The sequence below is a fragment of the Penicillium verrucosum genome (assembly GCF_028828655.1).
Source record: "Penicillium verrucosum strain IBT 35672 chromosome Unknown utg000003l_segment0_segment0, whole genome shotgun sequence".
In the NCBI taxonomy this organism is placed as follows: Eukaryota; Fungi; Ascomycota; class Eurotiomycetes; order Eurotiales; family Aspergillaceae; genus Penicillium; species Penicillium verrucosum.
The window spans coordinates 1,294,727-1,314,977 of NW_026643212.1; the positions used below are offsets into that span (position 1 = coordinate 1,294,727).

Sequence of the window (20,251 nt, forward strand, 5' to 3'; positions counted from 1 at the left end):
GTCTATATCATATCTTCGTGTTTTTTTCATAATATCCAAACTCCCACACCCATGCCCAGCATCATCCCCAACATCATTTTGTTAACCCGGTGCATCACACCAGCTCCCCTAGTCGCGGTGGCTTGTTCCTTGGCGATAGTCGTCCCAAACGCAATGTCCCTTGCCGTACAGCTAGCACCACAGGCAAACCCCATGGGACAGCATCCTCCACCCACAGTGTCAGCACAGTGAAACCAGCCCTGAGCACACCGGTTTCCACCAGGGTATTGCGTTGTTGTCGCGACGGGCACTACAATCGTCACACCATCTGATATTATGGTCGTCGAAGATGTGATCGGACATGAGGTCGTATCACAGTCTCTTCCGGTGCGGCAGCAGCCACCTTGGTAGACGGCCGAGCAGGCGTAGAAACCAGTTGGGCAGACATCGCTGCCGTGGGTAACACTAGTTACTGTTGATAGGTTCGTAGGTCGTGCTGGCGGTGCCAAGCCATCGTTTGTTGTGGACTTGCTGCTGTCGAGAGAGGTTGTCAAGGAAGAGCAGGAAGTGGAAGTGGGAGTAGTATCCTGTGGTTTGGTCGAGTAGGTCACAGTAGACAACACCACGGTCGAATGAACAGACACCGTAATAACAGTGATGTATGCACCTAGTAGAACAATTAGTAAAATCCCCCATACTCCCAATTTCCGATGACAATATGGGAAAGAGAGAAGGGAAAAAAGGATCCCACTCACATCCTCCTTCAACACAATCATACCCCGGGATACAACATCCACCCCCCAGAGCCTGCGAGCAAGCCGTATACCCACTCTGGCACGACCCAATCATCCCAGAGCAATTCTTCCATCTAGGACAACAGCCCACGTTGCCGTGCCCCGTATCAGCGACGATCTGGCATGTCTCCCCGGACCCACAACAGCGATCGGATCGACCGATGGATACGCACGCCGTTGTCCCAGCCGGGCACTTGAAGTCTCGTTTCTCAAACAGATTGATGACGCTGTTACTATTTTCCCGGGGAAGGACCTCACTTTCCCCATCTGTGCCCAAGGAATAAGATGGCCCGAATGGGTATGATTGGGCCACAAAGGATGCTGGGGAAAATCCGTCATCATCGGAGAGGTTTCGCTCAGATATGTTACCAGACGAAAAGTCATCCCCAAAACCCCAGTAATCGAGGAAGAATTTCTCGCCTTCGTCGTCACTCATTTTCTTCACGCCGATGGCTGGTCCTGCTGCGAGCTTGGATGTTATAGCGGCATTGCGCTGGAGGATGAGGTTCGCTGGCAATGGCGGAGAAATCTCGGCCACTTTGGATTCTAGATCCACGGAGCTATTTGTATTTTCTGCTGAGACCAGTGTTGGAAACTTGCACAGTGAGCAGAGTATGGTGAGGGCGTGGAGGAGCTGCATGCTGCCGCTGAGCATGGCGACCAGAATAGATCTCGAGTTTGTTTAGGTTGAGACTAGTGGAAATAGTCGGGTTGGAGGCGTTCTTGTAGTTGGGTAGCTGTTTCAGATGTTTGTTTCACTAACAAGGGCTGCGGATGAGTTGGTTGGGGATCAAATTTCAACTTGGGTTTGGGTGGGTGCAATGGTGCAAATATATATTCTTTTGTCCCTTAACATCCAACTTAAGTCGAGTTTGACGAATTTTCGGGGAAATATCCTTGTCAATCTAGGAATAAACTAATGGCGCATTGGGCTTCCTATAAAGCTGCATGAGGTGGTTGGGGACAGGATGCAGGAGGCGCACACCGCTACGCATTAGCTTGCAGGATAGACAGGTCAAGGTCAAGGTACGGAGCACCCAGTACAGAATAGTTAGATGGAATACCTATATTAGTTGATTCGAGTATTTGGGGATTATTCTGGCTCTATATTAGTCTACGTAGTACGATATCAGGAGACTACTTCCAACTATTACTACTCCAAAACCAAACAAGAACATCCCAACACAACTTCAAATGTGCTCATATCATTCGCAAAATCAAAGACCAGATGCTAGTGGGAAACCACACAGTATGGCAGGGTATCGTCAGTAAATGACACAAGGGGCCTCGCACAGGAAACACGCCAAAAGGTATCAAAGGAAATGACATGAACAAAACCAAGGCCCCAGTGCGATGTCAAATGCAATAAAAAAAAAATAATAAACGCGTAAATCCAATTTCACTTCCCCTTGGCTATGGGATGTTCGGGATGAGATTTCGTAGGGTCGAGGATGATCAGATAGAGGATGGGATGGAGGATGGATGAACATCCGTGTATCAATAGAGGATCAAGCAGAGGGCTGTTCGGAGGTGGCGTTGTCTTCCTCCTCTGGTGCCTTGGGCAGTGGCTTCCCCGTGTCGGAAGATGGCGATTTGGGCTCTTCCACCTTCTCTACCTCGTCTGTGTCCTCCGGAGTGGCCTCCTTTTCACCTTCTTTCTCGTCATCATCACCACCACCACCCTCGTTGCTTTGTTCTGCTGCCTGCGCAGCAGCGGCTTCTGCCTCTGCCTTCTCCATCTCGGCATTGCGGGCCTGCTGTCTATCCCAAACTTCCTTGCGGATGCGTTCGTCCTTCGCAGTACGGAGGCGCTCAGTCTCCTCGAAACCACCGCTCTTCTTCAATTTGCCTTCGTCGACAAATGCACCCAGTTCCTTCTGGAAAAGACCGATTCGCCGAGTCTCAAGCTCCTTCTTACGTGCTTTCTCGGCTCGCTCGATGGCCTCGAGTCGACCTTCGTGGTTGGGTTGCAAAGCTCTGACTTCGCCTAGGACACCGTCCTTGGCTTTCATGGGATCAACAGTTGGGTCGATTCCAAGAGTCCTGGATGGGGCGCGGACAGCGGTGCTACCGGTTGTATTTGTCAACACCTGCTCCTTCGTAGCTTGCTCCACCAGGGCGAAGGTTTGAGTTGCCTTCTCGAGATCGTCTTGCAGGTCGGCAGCGAGGTCTTCCTGCATGGTAAGCTGGTCTCGTTCTTCGCAAACCAGCTGTAGCTCCTTCTCCCAAATCTTGGTCCAGATGGGTTTCTCGCGACCCAGGAAGTCCTGCATTTTCTTAATTTCTTTCATGACCATGCTAATATCGCGGCTGACTCCCTCCAATTGTCTTGGGAGAGGACGAACACCGCGGGTCACGACATCCTTCCGAAGGTCCTCAACCAAATCTTGGAGATCATCGACGCGGGCGACCAGTCGCTCCGATTCACCTGCAAGTTCCTTCTTTCCAGTATTGACGCGAGCACGGCCAGCATCACCTTCATAAGAGGGAGTGGCAACATCGTCAGCAGCGGTCTTCACCTTGCTTGCCTTAGCACGGACTGCGCTCATAGAACCGGTGATATCGGCAGTAAAGTTGGAGTAGGTCTGACGCAGGACAGCCAAGTCACGACGCAAGCTCTGAAGCTCGGCAATTTGAGATCCACTACCGGCAATCGATGCCTTGGAACTCCCCCAACTGCAGCCGGACCAGAGGTGGCTGGAGGAGCAGCAGCCAAGCGAGCGATTTCTTTCGCAGCTTCAAGCTGGCGATCCGAAACCCGCTGGATGACATTTCCTTGGCCAGAAAGCGTTTCTTTCACGCCTTCAACTAGGAGGCGCACACTTCCAAGGCTGTCATCGAAATGCTTCTTGACCTCATCAAGGTTGTCAACGTTAAGCACCAACACACACCGATCTTTGACGTCGGCAAGATCTTCTAGTTCATGTCGGATGCCTGAGATTGGGTCTTGGATATAAATTTCTGGCAAATCAACGCCATTGTCGTGGGTATTCCACGCAAACTTTTCAATAAAAGCGAGCTGCAGGCGCCCAATGGTGAGCTCTGCAATACCATCTGGGAGCACATACTTCTTAATTTTGCTTTTATATTGCAGGAACAGCGTCAGCTCCTTTCCTGGTGAGGGTTGCTCAGTAGCAAATTGAATAGCCGATAGAGGTGTTGCGATCTCGGTGGACGGTCCAAAGGAGTCTGCCTTCGGGGTCTGGGGTGCTGGTTTTGCGGGCTCAAAAGCGTCTTCAAGTGTTGGCTTCTCCTGGGGTTGTGGAATGATCGGGGGAGGAACAATCGCAGATTCCACGGTATCGTCTTTCTCGTTATGAACATGCGCTTCTGTGGGCACCTCAGATGGTACGATATCGATTCCTTGTGGCTCTAATGGAGGCGCGGCCGATGGGGGAGTGCGTTCTTCTTCCACGACATCCGGAATATTTGCAGGTGGGGGAGCTTGCGCACCCTTGGCGGCTTCCTGTAAGCGGTTGTTGGATCGTTGTCTTGTATGAGTAAATGAGCCCCGCAGACGGACTGCATTCAAGGATTCGCGGACATCACGACCGCGATTGGGGATGGGGGAGTTCTGGGTAGGGAGGACAGGAACACCGTTGGTAGATGTGCCCAGATGTTTCTGAATTTGATAAGCGGAGAATCGACGCGAGGCACGTCGCTCAAGCTCTCCACTTCTTTGTAAAGCCCCCAATGCGTCATCCTCCTTTGGCGGAGGCGGAGGCGGAGGCGCACTGAACCCGGCGGGTGTAATATATGTTGGAGGCGCTGTGGTATTGGATGTGTTTGCTCGAGGGGTTGTGTCATTATCGAAGGGGGTAGGTTGAGACAGCATTTGTTGAGCCTCTCGTCGCGATGATTCTCTTTCAGCGTGGTTTGCCATGCGCGGTTCAGTTGTCGAAGGTGCCGAGGAGGTTCGAGCAATGGCGGGTTGATCCTCCAGCGATCCACCACTGCCGTATCGTCGATTCGATCTTCTTGGAGACTGGGATGTCGACGGCATGGTGGATGCTGCAGCATCATCATACAGCTGACCAATTGCCTGCCCGTTAGCGATGCTTCCCGCACTGGCTTGCCGTCCTGGTGCGGGCCGGCCATCTTCGCGCTGGTGCCGGGACCTTAAGCGAGCTTGCTTCTTCTTCAGCCCTTTTAACAAGTTGATAATTATATCTCGAATTCGGGGGAGGTATCTATCGAGGCTCTGGGAAGATGCATCTTGACTAAGAGTGTCTTCAAGTATGGTGCGGAGGAGGTCTGGTACGGGACCGAGGTCTGAGGTGTCGACTCCGATGGCACTGAAGGCCCGACAAGCCAAGTTAAATTCATAGCCCAATCGAACATATACATCTGACACGTCATTCTCCGATGCTTGCTTCCGAGACCATTGGGTCAAGGTTTCGAGGAGTTGTTTTGTCGCAACCAAGAGGTGCGTGACACTCTTTTCGATTTGGGATATTTGCTTATCAGGCTGTGCGGTGGGGGAAAACATTCATTAGCCATCGGAATGTAGACCATTGACAGGCAGCGAGAGACTTACCTGATTCTTGCTGGACTGGGATCGAGACGAGGCGGAGGAACTGCGGCCGGACTGTTGGGAAGCCATGGATGTGTCGGCACTGCCAGACCCCGAGGGTCGTTCGGGGGATGTCTGGTGGTCCAAATGTTCAGGATAGGGGAACTGGGTTCTTGAAACGCCTGGGGACTGCATAAGTACGATAGGCCAGATGACCGAGGTAGTGAGAACAGAAAGCGAGAAATAGGCCAGAAGCGAGCGAGTGTGCCAAGCATGTGTGAAGATGATGCCCAGCCTCCTGTCAATTTGGCGCCTTACCGCACCCGAACCGATGATCAGCAACAAATTATCCCACCAATACCAGAAATACCATAAATACTGTATAGCCTTGTAATGATGTACAAGGGACCGGGGCAACGCGTTACTCGAGACTCAGGGCCGCAGTAGTTGGTACATTAGGTATATGTATCCATATGTATGTACTTTGTATTGACCTCCAATTTGATGCCATATAGTCACATGCTTATATTATTGGTACTTTCAACATAATAATACTACATCGAACATACAACATACAACAACATACAATAGAACATAAAAGGGACAACTGGGCTCATCCCTCACCGCATCCACTGATAAGTACCCGATTGATAAGGCCCTTCCTTGCCTTTGTCCCTTTCGATTGTTCCACTTGAGCTCCACTCCGGCTCTATTTATACTTGTCTTTGTAGGACGGTTAGGTTAAGTTACTATTTCGGTTACTATTGTATTTTTGCACTACTTACTCAGATCTTTCGTATAGAATTCATTGCTCTCTTCTCTATAGGAGGATGAGTATCAGGCCCACCAAGTACAGGACGAACAACCCTGCTAGCCCAAAATACGGCAGCCCAACCAATGTAACGCCTAACCCCATTCCTGTCTCGAACAACCATGGAAGGAGACTTCAGCAATGCCATTACAGAACCAATACAATGCAAGGATTGAGATATGTGTGAACTAAAGTTATCAGGCCCTATTAAATCGGGGTATTGTCGCTTGGAGTTTGAGCCTCATTTCGATATAGTTAACTAGTTAGTTAGCTAATGTTTCATGTACGAAGTGTGGCAGGATTAAAGCTAGGTTAGAGTTGATACAGTCTGAAACCTACGGTGAAGATGATGCCATGATGGTGCAGGAAATAGCTGGCCCGACAAGGACAGCAGCGAAACTGGCGAATAAAACCCACAATGGGTGCCTATCACGGCTTACGCATTGGATTGATTTGCTAAATCCAAGAGCGCTGACTACCACTCGAATGTCGAATGCATCTAGTATCCATAGCCACTTGATTAGTTAGTTAGTTGTTTCTTGAACTACTTTAACATATATAGATCGGCGATCTGAATGGTGTGGCTCAACCGATGATCCACTGCACGAACTGCTTCATCCAGGTGGCTCCTGATGTTGCCCAAGGAAGCCTTTCAAGGTGGGAATATTGAAGTTACAACACATGACCCTAAATTGTATGGAGGTACCTAGGTACCTACATGTAGACACACCTGGAGCCCCGGGGCATTGGTTGTTTACATAAGATAATTTCACCACTCAGCCAAAAGATCATAACATCAATGGCAAGTCCAATTGTGTAGCGATATATATATATATATATCGGACCCCTCTGCAGGAGACCTCGCTGGTCACTATAATCTACTTCAAGGTTCTACCTACCTACCTATATAGCGGTAGCTAAAATAGGAAAGCCCCACCGGAGGAAGTTTCCATGGAACCAGCTATGTATAGTGAAGTGACCTCCCGAGGTCGGGACCTATGACCTCAGATATGACATCTGGAGGTAGTGTGTATATACATACCTAGGTATCCTAGAAGGTGGCAACCAAGAGCAGCGCACAAAGTAAATATCACCTATTATGATCTGAATAATGACACAAGTCCTTGGGACGTGAATGGCCGATAATGCAGTTGATCGTACAAGATGATGTATGGATACATGTGTGTACTCATGCGGGTTTACTTGTTTCTATTGGTAGTTCCCTTATGCATCGGAAATGAATACATATATATCTTAATGGGTTGATGGGTTCTGACCCTATATCGCACAAATGTTATCATTCTATATTATGGTTAATATGGTCTTAAACTCTATGAGGGGTCAATAGTATGGACGGAGCTACCTCAGCCTGACCCGTACTCTGTCGGTAACATTGGCAATTGGCCTATTTATTCCTAGGGTTGGAGGTCCAAGAGCATAGAATACTTATAAGAATAGTACATATTATTCCTTTGTGAGATTAACAATAATATTCCTATTGGGACATCTGCACTCACAACGCCTTAAAAAAAAAAAAAAAAAAACGAAACAAAAAAAGAAAGAAAAAAAAAAAGAAAAAGGGTGTAACACACAAATACAATACCATACGCGTGACTTCTCTCTCCAGTCACCTTCCCCCATCAACTTGCGACAAGCCCATTTCTCTTTCCTCTATTTTTGAATCCTTCTGTCCCCTTCCATTCTTCTTTATTTTCCTGCCATTGACATTCCGGTATCTCCGTTGTGTGGTGGTTGCTTATCCTTCCCCCCTCACTTTCCCCCCCAAGTCCTGTTTGTGCAGGCGGTGTGTTGTGGCATCGTGCCTCATCCTCGCGGCTTTCCGCCGTGCGAAGTTCCACGACGCAAGCTTGCCCTGACTGACATCAAAGTCAATCAATGGCTTCTGCTATCAACTCTGTGCCGGCCAACAACGCGTCTGGCAATGCCAGCGCGGGCGCCCCCAACCCCGGCCGATCCACTCTGAGATCCAGTAACAGCACCAAGGGGTCCGACAACCGACGACAGTCGGGCAGTCCCGTCGATGGCGGACAACGGTATGTTCGGCTCTTCCTTCTAAACAACATTTTATTGTGTATTTCCATGTTCTGCGGCCTTCGAAAACTCCCCTTTGTTCTTATCGTGCCCTTCCCTTGTCTTATTGGCGATTGAACTCGTGCACGCGCCTTTGAGCCGATGAGCTCTGTTGCAGGCTTGCATCGAGTTGTGCGCCAACAAGAGCCAATTGAAGTCATCGGATTCGATCGTGGAGATGTATTGTCATCCTCTGTTTTGCGACCAGTTACCGCTAACGCAAGCATGTTCTACTGCATAGGCGCACAAACTCCCACAAGGCCTGGACCCAAGGGACCAACCCCATCACCCAACGATCTTCATACACTTCATCGAACGGCAACATGACCCACCAGAAACAGTCTGGGTCCCCGAGACCCAACCAAAAGGAGTCAAACACCCCTGATAGCCATGCTCATGACCGTCTTGTTTTCTTATTCGCCAGCTTCATTGTAAGCCAAGTCGCACCACCATACTGTCGATTAATTCTAAACTGCTACCTAGGGACTACACACCACCATTACCACTAAGACCGGAGAGAAGTTTACTGGTATCTTCTCTTCCTCGACCATGGAGCCCAACGAACTTTCGTTCCTGCTCAAGATGGTCCAGCGAACCTCACGAGAGGGCCAGCCCCGGACAAACGGTGTCAGCGATGTCGCAACTCCGTACATAGGCTCTGCGCCCGAGCATGCCATGACGTTCGATATTAGGGATGTCGCCGACATTGCCGTGCCAAATGTTACCACGGCCGAAGTTTCAGCCAAGGAACCAAACGGTACTGCTTCCTTTGTTTAGTCAGATCCGTTTGTGTATGTACTAATCTAGACCACAGGTGCTTCTCAAGGTTTCAGAACTGACAGTGATATCTCCGGAAACCTAGCCATGCGCGAGCGTACCTTGCAGCGCTGGGAACCTGCCGAGACTGACATTGATATGTCACTTGAAACGAGCAACACTTCTGCGGGATGGGACCAGTTTGAGGCAAATGAGCGTCTTTTCGGTGCCAAGACCAACTATGATGAGAACATCTACACCACTCGCCTTGATCGTTCGGATCCCAACTATAAACAGAAGCAGGCGGAGGCAGCTCGGATCGCCCGTGAGATCGAGGGACAGGATGTGGACAACTCCCACATGCGGGAGGAGCGTGGCCTTGTAGCACCAGATACTGGCGACCAAGACGAAGAAGACAAGTACAGCGGTGTTCGCCGCGAAGACAAAGCCTTCCCTCCCCTGCTTTCCGGGCAGCCAAACAAGTACATGCCCCCTGGACGCCGCCAGGCAGCTCCCCAGCCTGCTGTGACTCCCAGTGTACCCACCGAACAACCTGTTGCTTCGCCGGTCCCCACTGCTCCTATCCCAATTCCCTCTCAAACTGTGGCGAAGGAAGCTGCACCCTCAGAACAGCAAGCTGAGCTGGTCGCATCGCTGCAACCCACGACAGATACCGAGGAAAAGAGTGCCTTGGGCAAGGGTGTGACACCTGCAGTATCTACTGCATCTGGTACACCGGCTGCAAAGCGAGCTGCACCTGAAAATGCGACCGCAAACGTGGAGGTAGAGGTGCTGGATCATTTCCGTCAGTTCGCAAATAGCGAGAAAATCAAGATGCAGGAGCGCCGTCGCAACCAAGCCTCATATGACCGAACCATGAAACTCAACGAGCTGATGAAGTTTTCCAAGAGCTTCAAACTCTCGACTCCGGTGCCGAAAGACCTTGTTCCTATCCTAGCTAAGGACCGGATAAAGCAGGAAGCAATCATGCAACGAGCGCTGCAGCAGGGAGACGACAAGACCACGAAGGTTACCACACCTCCCATGGAACAACAGCCACCTGCTCGTGGTGCTGGACCTACTGGAGCTGTGCCCCCATCCGCACCCGCTGATCGTCAGAACTACAATCGTACTCGTCAGGGCTATCCTCCCACCGGGCCTCTCGCGGGTGCTGGTGGAAGATACCCTCAGCAAGTCGTTCCACCGGGACGTCCTGGTGTTGGCATGCTCAGTCATCGACTAGCGGACAATTTGCAGCAACGAAAGGGCGCGGGAATGGGACCTGTTCCAACTCCACTTCCGATTCAAGATGCCCGTGGACCCCCAACTGGTCCTGCCAGCGAGCAGCAGAGAATTACCAGCCCTGTCAAATCGCAGGCCGGGTCTTCCGCAGGACCCAAGTTCAATGTTAAAGCTATGGAATTCAAGCCAAACCCCGCAGCAAGCACTTTCACTCCTGGTACCTCGGGAGCTGCTGCAAGCCCGCGACCTTTCTCTCGCAACCGCTCTGTGTCGCGCGCCACAACACCGACTGCATTCTTTGGCCCAAGGAAGCCACTCCCTATCTCTGAACGTCCCTCAATAAGCGACCAGTTCAATCCCATCAAGCGCATGAAGAAAGAAAACGCCGAGTCTGCCGAGAGGTTGATTGTGTTGAATGGAGGTATCCCGCCGCCCTACAAGACTTTGCCAACTTGGGACTTTGCGGAGGGCACCGAAGATAAGACGTACGATCAGATGTTTAAACAGCCTGTCGGCGTGCCGACGGTATCGCCCCAGGGTCGCTCCGTCTCCAACAACCCCAATATTCCCCAGCAGCATCAGATGCCCTTCCCCTTCCACCAGGGTAATCCAGCGATGCCGCCATCTTCTGGCCCTTCGAATGGACCCCATGGTCTTCACTCCCAGGGCCCCCATGGCCCCTCCCATGCGGATGATCATCACCGCATGCAGTTGTCCGCGTCAAACTCTCAGGTTTTCCCGTCCCCGCGAATGCAACATGGATACCCGTCCCCTATGGCTCCCCATGCCCAGCTTTCCTTCCCCCAACAAGTTCCGCAGTTTTACGGTGGGCCCCAACCCGGCCACATGAGACCTTTCCAGGGTGGTGGTCCTCAGTTTGTGAATGGCGCTCCTATGATGGCGCAGCAGGCCTCGAATGGACCCTACATGGGAGTTCCGCAAGGCATGACTCCGTATAACGGACAGATGCCCATGTACTCCCCCAACCCGGGTCATGCCTATCCCCAACATACACCTCAGCCGCACAGTGGGTACCCAAGCCCGAGCCGAGGTGCGCCGATGATGATGCACCAGAACTCGCAATCTGGACAGCCTCCCCAATCAATAATGTTTATGCCTGGCCAACCTGGATATCCTCAGCAGTCGGGACATAGTGAGTGTGGCTACAGTCCCCCATCAAGCATCTCCAGTTTTTAACCAACCCAGTGCCTCCCAACCGTGGCAACTACCCACAGCAGCCTCACTTTTCCTCAAGTCCTCATCAATCGCATCATTTCCCACCTAACCAGCATCGGACCCCCAGCAATGGCTTCAACCAAATGCCTCAAATGCCACCCCAGATGTCTGTTAATACCCCAGCAACAACCCCTGGAGCTTCCCACCCGGCCGAGGCAACGGATGAAGGAAAATGAACTACGTGAATCATGAAGCCGTGAGCGGTCCCCTCGAGTGATGCCACATCTTATCGCTTAGCTGTGACTTGTCTGTGCTCTGCATTATTGGCAACCGCCAACTCAAATACCCCGGTTACTCTTCCATGGCCGTGTCTTCATTTGTTTCCCCGTCATCGACGCGGTCTTCAAACATTTGAATTCTGCGGTGAACCTCATGTCGTCTCAGGACTTGCTCGGTGAGTGAACAGTCTTGTGGTGTTGGGAAAAATCCATTAACCTTATGATCAGACATGGCAGATTGATCTACCAGTTGTGCCTATCTATTCTCCGGATCTCGATCTGGTGGTGTACATGAAAACTAAATCTCTAGGCGATGGCCCCATTGAAATCGAGCACTTGATATCCAACCTAGCTCATCGTCGTATGCCTACCTAGTGCACAACATTTCCACATGCGTCACCATCGAGTTGGAGTCTTGAGGGTTTCTCTTTTACCTAAGATATTCTCTTCCTTCTGGTTTCTCTTATCTTGTTTCTATTTTTTTTTTCCCCGTTTATCTCTGCCCCTTCGTCCTTTGTTGTTTGGTTGGAGGTCGGTGCGCTCCCTTGGTGGGCTCACTGCCCTTTGTACCTTCCATGGAGGGAAGCGAGGCCTGCAATGGGTTGTGTCTGAGAATGGAGACGATTGTTTGGATGGTGATGTGAATGGAGGTGATCGGTTTTGGGGGAGGGAGTGGAGGAGTGGGTGAGTTGTGGTTGAAGATGCCTGAACTTGACAGTACAGATAGCTCCAGCGGACCCACGGCGACCTGGCAATGAAATGATTATATGAAAATTTCCTCAATCAATGTGTAAATCAAAGTTTGTCTATAGAGAAGTCGTTTTGCACACTCCAAGCTGTTTTCGTCTACTCCAGTCTAGCTATAACACCAGTGAGGGGGAAATACAAAGAAAGAAATATAAAAATACATTCAAAAAGATGTACTCAGGCTGCACAAGCGGCCAACTATTCTTGTATTCCATATATATAGAAGCACCCCAACATCACCACCTGTAATCATACTCAACATCTAAGTCGTAAAATGAATCCAAGCCAAATAGCGGCAATGATAGATGGTTAACCTGTGGCAGATGTCAGCAGCTGCATATCACCCCATTTCAATGAATAATGAGCCAGGTGCAAAGGGAAGTATCTCCTCAGGTTAATTTCAACAGTGTCATCATCCAAGCCATACACCAGACATCAACCCACCGCGGTGCTTCATCCCATTGCAAACTCTGACCCACGCTCCAGCCATAAACAAACCTCAGAACAAACCCCCAAAACACCACCAAGCATCACAAAAACCAACCACCTCCAGCCCACACCCCAATCAACACACCTCTCCGTCTCCCAACTCCCAACCACCCACAACAACATGCCCACACCACTCTTCACAGCAGATGAAAAAAGAGAAGAGAAAGAAGAAAGAGAAAGACCAGCCAGGAATGTCACTCCCAAAGCAGTCGGAGAGAAGACTATAGAGAAGTCCGTATTTTGCATAGCCAACAGAACGCCGCCAGCAAGAACACGTCTAACTCCAAGCCACCCAAAGAACACTATGACAATGCCATCCAACCGCCAAACCCCTCTCCTCTCCTAATCCCCAAACCCTCGTACCCTTTACGCCACAGCCATTGGTCGCCAACCCGTCCTCATGGAAGCGAAGCGGACATGGCAACCCCAGATAGCGGCGCCACCTCCCCGTTTCCCATACTTTCCCACGCCATAGACCCGACACCGTACACGCTATCACCACAACACCCCAGGACACGATCCCAAGGCGGTCCTCAAGCAATCAACACCGTAATAGACACGGGCATTACAGTAATCGAAAGAGAGCTCTCAGCGATGCGCGCACGTGCCAAGCCCAGTTGCGGTACCGGTTCGGGACGGACAGAGGCGTTGATATACACAATGTCTCCCATGATCTAGGACCAACGCCGCTTTGTCCGGCGTGGTCGCGAGCCATGGAAGTGCTGGCTAGGATCCCGCTGTTGCCAGCGTTCCGATGGAAGACATGTGTCCTGCTGGAAGAGTGGGGGGAATGGTGTCATGTGAAGTTGGTTGTTGAGAGTGTGATCGGAGGAGGGTGTCGTCGTGGTCTGGGCACAGCTCTATGATGGTGTGGCAGCACCATCATGGCTGGTCCAGTAGACGTGGAGTCTGTTGGAAAGAGATGGTTTGTTCGTGCGCGCCGGGTAGTAGTTCTTGAAGTTCGCTCCGGGGTCGGTTTGTGGTGTTTTGCGTTGGTTTTGAATTTGCGGGAGTACCATCGGGTTTGTTGGGTGAGTCTTCTTTTGTAGTGTTGTGGTCTTGGTCTGACCTTTTACCAGAGTTCGCATCATTGGAGAGGGAGGTGGTTTGTGCAGTTGGTTGGATTGCCACGCGTGGGAAACGCACTGGGAGGACTTACTGGTTGATCAATAGGACGGTGGACTGCCGGCTGGTGTGTGGGTGAGTGTTCGCTGAAAGTCGATAAGTGAAGTAGGGTAAGTATCGTAAGTTTAAGTATGATTTGGCGACAAAATTAAACGCGTGGGATCGTGGGATGGAGGTGAGGAAAAGGAAGATAAAGCGGAGCTTTATTTATAGGAGCACGTGGTGGCCTCAGGCAAGCAGTGCTTATCACGATAAGGCGGGGTGAAAGGAGTTTGGCATTTAATGTGTCTGGCTATTCCGACTTACAAGAACATTGTATCTGGTCTCTGGTTATTTCTAATTACTCTCTCGAGCTATCGATCGAATCCTGAAACCCGGCCAAACATCGACCCCTTGGCCATTGGCCGCCCCGATTTACGCACCCCGGACACCCCAAACAACTCTCCGAGCTGCCACATCGGCAACACCGCGGCCATGGATTTCCTGAAATCAGCCATCGGATCCGCCATCGCGAAGGGCGGAGGACTCCCATTCTCCCTTGGAGACAGAGTCGACATTGGTGATTCGGTCTGGGCACTGCACAACGGTACGAAACGGGTACGGTGGCTTTTTGGTTCCTTCTCCATGCGGCATGAGCTTCAACGGCTGACGATGTCGTGGCATATATATAGGATGACGGTTCCGCTTGCAGTGTCTTTGCATTTGATGTCAATGCGAACAAGTCGCGCCTCCCTCTTGCGAAAAATGCAGTGCGCAAGTCTAGAACGTTGCGGCATCCTGGTGTTATCAAGGTTTTGGATACGATTGAGGTATACTTGGCTCCTGGACCTTTGGTCTGAATATGAGATTATGTTGCATAGGCTTACGACTTGACAGACGGAGCACAATCTTTATATTGTCACGGAACGAGTCGCGCCACTCAGCTGGCCGGTGAAGCGGCGGAGCTTGAGTGAGGAGACGGCTAAGTGGGGGTTGTATACTGTGGCGGTATGATAATATTATTCAAAGTCTGATATCATGACGTTGCTGAACGGGATTTCTCTGGACAGACTACTCTCAAATTCATCAACGACGATGCTTCCTCAGTTCACGGCGCCGTGCGCGCATCCTCGGTGTTCATGGGTGAGAGCGGCGAATGGAAGCTGGGTGGATTCGACATTCTGAGCTCTATGAAGGAAGACGATGCGATTATATATGTGAGTCATCTTGGTTCCGGTTTCTCCAGTACACACTCCGAATGATGCTATATACTGACTCAATGCACAGACATACGGAAGCAGTGTGCCCGATGCCGGCAGATACACGCCTCCGGAAATTGTCAAAACAGGCTGGGATACTATCAAGCGCAATCCCTTGGCGGCAGTCGATGCCTACGGGTTGGGTATCTTGATATTTGAGGTTTTCAATGGGGGTTTCTCAGGCGGCGACCAAGCTGGCAAGACGACGAACATTCCTCCCAGCATGCAGCAAAGCTATAAACGTCTTTGCACCGCCAACCCGAAACTACGATTGAGCCCGGGGCATTTCGTGGAGCAGGGAAAGAAGCAAGGTGGATTCTTCGAGACACCACTCATTCGAATGACTGAAGACATCGATAGCTTGGGGCTTAAGAGTGACGCCGAGCGTGAAGAATTTATTAAGTGCGTATATTCTCAACATCTTAAAGATTTTGCGGCTAACATGTCACCACTTGCAGTGAGCTTGATAATCTTTCTGATGACTTCCCAGAGGAATTCTTCAAGATGAAGGTGCTCCCTGAGCTACTCAAGTCCGTCGAGTTTGGCGGCGGTGGGCCGAAAGTTCTTCAAGCTACTCTGAAGATTGGGGCAAAGCTATCGGAGGACGAATTCAATGCTAAGCTGACTCCTGTTATTGTCCGCTTATTTGGAAACCCTGATCGAGCATTGCGGGTCTGCCTCTTGGATAATCTTCCATCAATGATCGATAACCTTCCCCAGAGGGTGGTCAACGACAAGATCTTCCCTCAAATGGTAAGCTATATGGTTCTGGATAACGCACATTGTACTAACATGTCATAGACTTCTGGTTTCACCGATGTTGCCCCGGTGGTTCGAGAACAGACAGTGAAGGCTGTTCTGACTATCATTAACAAACTCAATGATAGGATTGTCAATGGAGAACTCTTGAAGTTCCTTGCTCGTACTGCTAACGATGAGCAACCCGGGATCCGGACAAACACAACAATTTGTCTTGGCCGGATTGCTAAGAACCTAAGTCAAAGTGTAGGTGATTTATCCTCCATGCTGGGTCTTGCCGCTGACATTACATACAGACCCGCTCCAAAGTACTCATTGCGGCATTCACGAGATCCATCAGAGACCCCTTTGTCCACGCTCGAAATGCAGGACTTTTGGCTCTGGCCGCGACTATCGATGTGTTTAACGAGGAAGATTGTGCTGTCAGGATCCTACCTGCCATTTGCCCTGGACTTTTGGACAAGGAAAAGTGAGTAATGTGCTCGGATTTTAGCTCTGGCCCGATCCTTACCGTTGAATAGATTGATTCGCGACCAAGCAAACAAAACATTTGATTTGTATGTCCAGCGGACACGAAAATTTGCTAGCACGATGCCAGACACCGTTATACCCCTGGCCGCACCCGCAGAAGCCAACAAACCCGATGCTCGCGTTGGAACCCCCAATGACAACTCCTGGGCCGGCTGGGCCATTTCATCGTTCACAAACAAAATCGCAACTGCCAACGGCGAGATCGAACCCACCGCCAACGCTACCAAGACCGTTGATCCCGATATTGCTCGCTCAGCGTCAGTTCCTCGTCCCGCCAAACCATCACCAACCCCAGCCGAACTACCAAAACAAGTCCTTCGTCCCGCAGCTCAACCCTTGAACCGGTCAATGTCAGATCGCCCAGCCCCGGTGGTCCACGACGAGCCTGAAGAAGAAGGCGATGACGTCTTCGATGCCTGGGGTGCTATGGACGACGATGAAAAAGATGAAGATCCATTCACTGCCGCTGTAACCTCTCCTAAACCTACATCTCCTGTCCCCTCATCGAGCAAAGCCCCCGCAGTGCCCTACGATGATGGCGGCGAACCCGATTTCGCCGGCTGGCTCGCCGCAAAATCTCAGACTAAGGCCAAAAATCCCCTGCCAAAGGGTCTGACCAAGGCCGCTTCTACCAGCACCGTTACCACACGGTCGACGCTAAACACCGCCAAGCCTCGGACTGTGGTTGCACCTAAGAAGATCGATACTAAACCCAAAGACGAGGAGGCTGATGATGATTGGGGAGATGCATGGGAGTAATTTGGAACTACACCTTGCTCAACTTTTTTGGGTTGTTCCTGTTCATATCTCCGTCTAATAAGTCTAACGAGTCAATATCTGACAACCTTGGCATCGAGGGTGTTTTGGAGTCTGTGCCACACTTGCCCTGGTGGTGTATTGATGATATTCCCTGTACTTGTCCCTAATAGATCTATCAATACTACTACCACATCATTTTTCTCCCCTTGCCCGACTCGAGAATACCTAATACTGGAGTAGATCAGACTCTTGACACATTTGACCACAACTTTATGCAATGTCCAAGTTTCGACCTGACAAAACTGCACGGGGCCTCTTATTCCGTTTCCCTTTAGCCCTAAGCCAGTGTACGATACTGACGCCTAGGCTTAAAGAATAATTAATCTTCTCTTCATTGCCCAGGCCAGGTGCATAACTAGAGTGAAAGTGGAGATGCCAGAACACTGATTGCTGTGGCAAGCAGTTTCTGGGCGAGTTAGTTGAAATGTGTCTGGTCTGTCTGGTTGAGATTTTATGGCAATCGTTCATCAATACTAGCATGCATTATGAATTGTAAATACAATCACACATAGTCATAATCGTCGTATACCGTGAAGGGCGAAAGGGTTATTTATTCCTAGTGCTCGGGCGGTGGGTCGAACGGCGACACCACGTGGTTTCACGTGACTTCACTAAAAGGGCGGGACCAATTATATGCGTCAAAAAGTCTCACACTTGTATACCCTCAAATCGCATCTGTAAAGAAAAAAAAATAGGTAGCTTCTCTTTGATTGAGACATGTCATCCTTAGTGCAGGGGCCATGCTAATCTTCTCTGTATATTTTCATTTGACCATATGCCCCGAAGGGCGAAAAGAGATCCTTAAAGTTCCATATAACCTCACTTTTCGGCAGAATTACACCGCCTAAGGTATACAAAGTATACAAACGAAACCTCGTAAAAGGAAACATAGTTGAGTACAGAGACCAGTTTTTTTCTTTTTTTTCTATTCTATATAAAGAGAGACTATCATTAGCTAGAGCTTTAAAAGACTGTCAGACCAAAGATTGGCTCGACGGGGCTCCTATACATCAGCCAAAAAATGATATTCATGTCATGTCATGCACTATATATATCGGAGCTTGATCTATCTGAGCGTAATGCTCAGATATAATGAATGGTCTTTTGGCCTAGTTTGTAACTCGCCAGTCCAGGGGCTGGTTGTAACAATTCATATACTAAAACCGTTCTTAGACAACAACTAGCAGTAGAATAAAACTAGTCAAAACAGTCATTCAAATCCAGAGATTCAGATATAAAATCCAATTTTCTTGTCAACTTTACCCAAACTTCAAGATATCCACCAGCGAAGGAAAGCCCCTTAATCAACCCCCCAATTCACCAATTCCTCAATATCTCCTCGGCAACCCTTTCCCCCGAACTAATAGCCCCATCCATATACCCAATCCATCTTAGCGAAGTCTCAGTTCCAGCAAAATGGATCCTCCCAACTGGAGCCCGTAAATAAGACCCATACAGCGTCAAAACCCCCGGCGGCATGAAGGCACTAGGGCCACCACCGGAGAACTCCTCAAGATCCCACCTCTGAACAAGAACGTCCGTAGCATTTTCCACACGCGAACCAAACAGATTCGCAAAGCTCTCCTTAACCTGACGCTTGACCTCGTCCTCGCTCGCAACATCCAGCTCGCGCATCGCGTCCGCCTCGATGAAGCCCATTATAGCCCCGAATGATCCATCAGCCGGTGAGTTGTCGTATGTCACTCGGATCGCACCGGTGTCACTAATACCTTCTCCGTTGAGGCCCTCGGCCCGCCACCAGGCGCTGGGGAAGATCGCAATGGCTTTACCGAGTGCACCCAATGGCATGCGCTGGTTTAATTCCTCTCGGTTGGTGGGGAGTAGGGGATCAAATGCGATGCGGCTTATTAGAGGCGGGGACATCGCAACGACGACATGTCGGGCTGAGATGGTGACATTATCCGATGAGACTAGATAGCGGGATTCTTCGAGCTGGACTTCGTGTACGGGTGTGTTGAGGTAGATGTTTTGTGAGCCGAGTCTCTCGGCCAGTAGCGTTGCGAGTAATTGTGTTCCACCACTCACTCGACTATCCTGTGCACCGCCGTCGATGCCAATGAGACGGTTGATTGTCCCAGGCCCAGTTTCATCTCCGGCAGCGGCTATGCACCATAATGTATATAGCAGAGACACTTCCCTCAACTCGGTTGATAGAATGGCTGGGAAAGCGACGTTGAGAAGGACGCGAGAGTCGGGTGTCGATAGTCGAGAGTAGACGTATGTTTCTAGAGTCATTGCATCAAGCGCTGCGGCATTCGGGGTATTCCATGGTGCTTCCAGGTCGACCATGCTAGCCAAAGTATTGATGTCGCTCATGAAGACTTCAAGTTCAAGGAGGGAGTCTGGAGCCACGGGAGGAATACCGCCTAGGACGTCTTGATAATGACGCGCCGTGTTATTTCGATAGAAAGTCGACTTTCCCACTGTATATGTCTTGAAGGTTGGTAGACCGAGTTCGGCTGCGAGAGCCAGCACGCGGTTTTGTGTTGGTCCAACATATTCGGCGCCGAGTTCTTGAATGTTCTTTCCTGTGAGGTTGGCATTTAGCACACGACCACCGACTCGGTCTCGTGCTTCTAGGATAACGAAGGATTTGTTGGCTGCTAAGAGGCTTTTGGCTGTGGAGAGTCCTGAGAGGCCACCGCCAATTATGGCGACATCGACCTCCGGGATTGGGGGTTGTGCAACCAGTGCATGGCAAAGGGGTATTGTTAGCAGGAACAGGTGTATTGCACTGAAGTATGATCTGGAGTAAATTAGCGGCATAGTTATCTTGGTATTTGACTGATGGATGGTGTGATGTATTAATTAGACGAGTTGAGGGATGTTTAAGGGACGGGTGTTATTTATCACTTGTTTCACTTTACTGCCGACTACTACCC

General features: G+C 50.3%; 6 protein-coding genes across 6 annotated transcripts; 2 read left to right on the plus strand and 4 right to left on the minus strand.

Moving 5' to 3' along the window:
• Positions 1 to 26: 26 nt before the first annotated feature.
• Positions 27 to 1,428, minus strand: N7516_008182 (putative GPI anchored protein; the record flags this gene model as incomplete). The annotated part of the gene is made up of 2 exons (XM_057220901.1): positions 27 to 646; positions 915 to 1,428. The coding sequence occupies 2 exons, from the start codon at positions 1,426 to 1,428 to the stop codon at positions 27 to 29; spliced, it is 1,134 nt and encodes a 377-aa protein (XP_057071173.1).
• An 853-nt stretch (positions 1,429 to 2,281) lies between these two features.
• On the minus strand, positions 2,282 to 5,481 carry N7516_008183 (formin-mediated actin nucleation enhancer; the record flags this gene model as incomplete). Its single annotated transcript, XM_057220902.1, has 3 exons — positions 2,282 to 3,391; positions 3,451 to 5,241; positions 5,311 to 5,481. 3 exons carry the CDS (start codon positions 5,479 to 5,481, stop codon positions 2,282 to 2,284), a joined length of 3,072 nt encoding a protein of 1,023 aa, XP_057071174.1.
• A 2,512-nt stretch (positions 5,482 to 7,993) lies between these two features.
• On the plus strand, positions 7,994 to 11,598 carry N7516_008184 (putative PAB1 binding protein (Pbp1); the record flags this gene model as incomplete). The annotated part of the gene is made up of 5 exons (XM_057220903.1): positions 7,994 to 8,151; positions 8,430 to 8,619; positions 8,672 to 8,945; positions 9,003 to 11,339; positions 11,393 to 11,598. The coding sequence occupies 5 exons, from the start codon at positions 7,994 to 7,996 to the stop codon at positions 11,596 to 11,598; spliced, it is 3,165 nt and encodes a 1,054-aa protein (XP_057071175.1).
• Positions 11,599 to 13,736: 2,138 nt separating this feature from the next.
• On the minus strand, positions 13,737 to 13,964 carry N7516_008185 (uncharacterized protein; the record flags this gene model as incomplete). Its single annotated transcript, XM_057220904.1, has 1 exon — positions 13,737 to 13,964. One exon carries the CDS (start codon positions 13,962 to 13,964, stop codon positions 13,737 to 13,739), a length of 228 nt encoding a protein of 75 aa, XP_057071176.1.
• Positions 13,965 to 14,475: 511 nt separating this feature from the next.
• N7516_008186 (COPI-interacting protein CEX1) lies at positions 14,476 to 17,288 on the plus strand (the record flags this gene model as incomplete). The annotated part of the gene is made up of 9 exons (XM_057220905.1): positions 14,476 to 14,598; positions 14,673 to 14,810; positions 14,878 to 14,988; positions 15,051 to 15,197; positions 15,268 to 15,641; positions 15,698 to 15,992; positions 16,041 to 16,244; positions 16,295 to 16,467; positions 16,520 to 17,288. 9 exons carry the CDS (start codon positions 14,476 to 14,478, stop codon positions 17,286 to 17,288), a joined length of 2,334 nt encoding a protein of 777 aa, XP_057071177.1.
• Positions 17,289 to 18,665: 1,377 nt separating this feature from the next.
• On the minus strand, positions 18,666 to 20,135 carry N7516_008187 (flavin monoamine oxidase family protein; the record flags this gene model as incomplete). The annotated part of the gene is made up of 1 exon (XM_057220906.1): positions 18,666 to 20,135. The coding sequence occupies one exon, from the start codon at positions 20,133 to 20,135 to the stop codon at positions 18,666 to 18,668; it is 1,470 nt and encodes a 489-aa protein (XP_057071178.1).
• Positions 20,136 to 20,251: the final 116 nt, after the last annotated feature.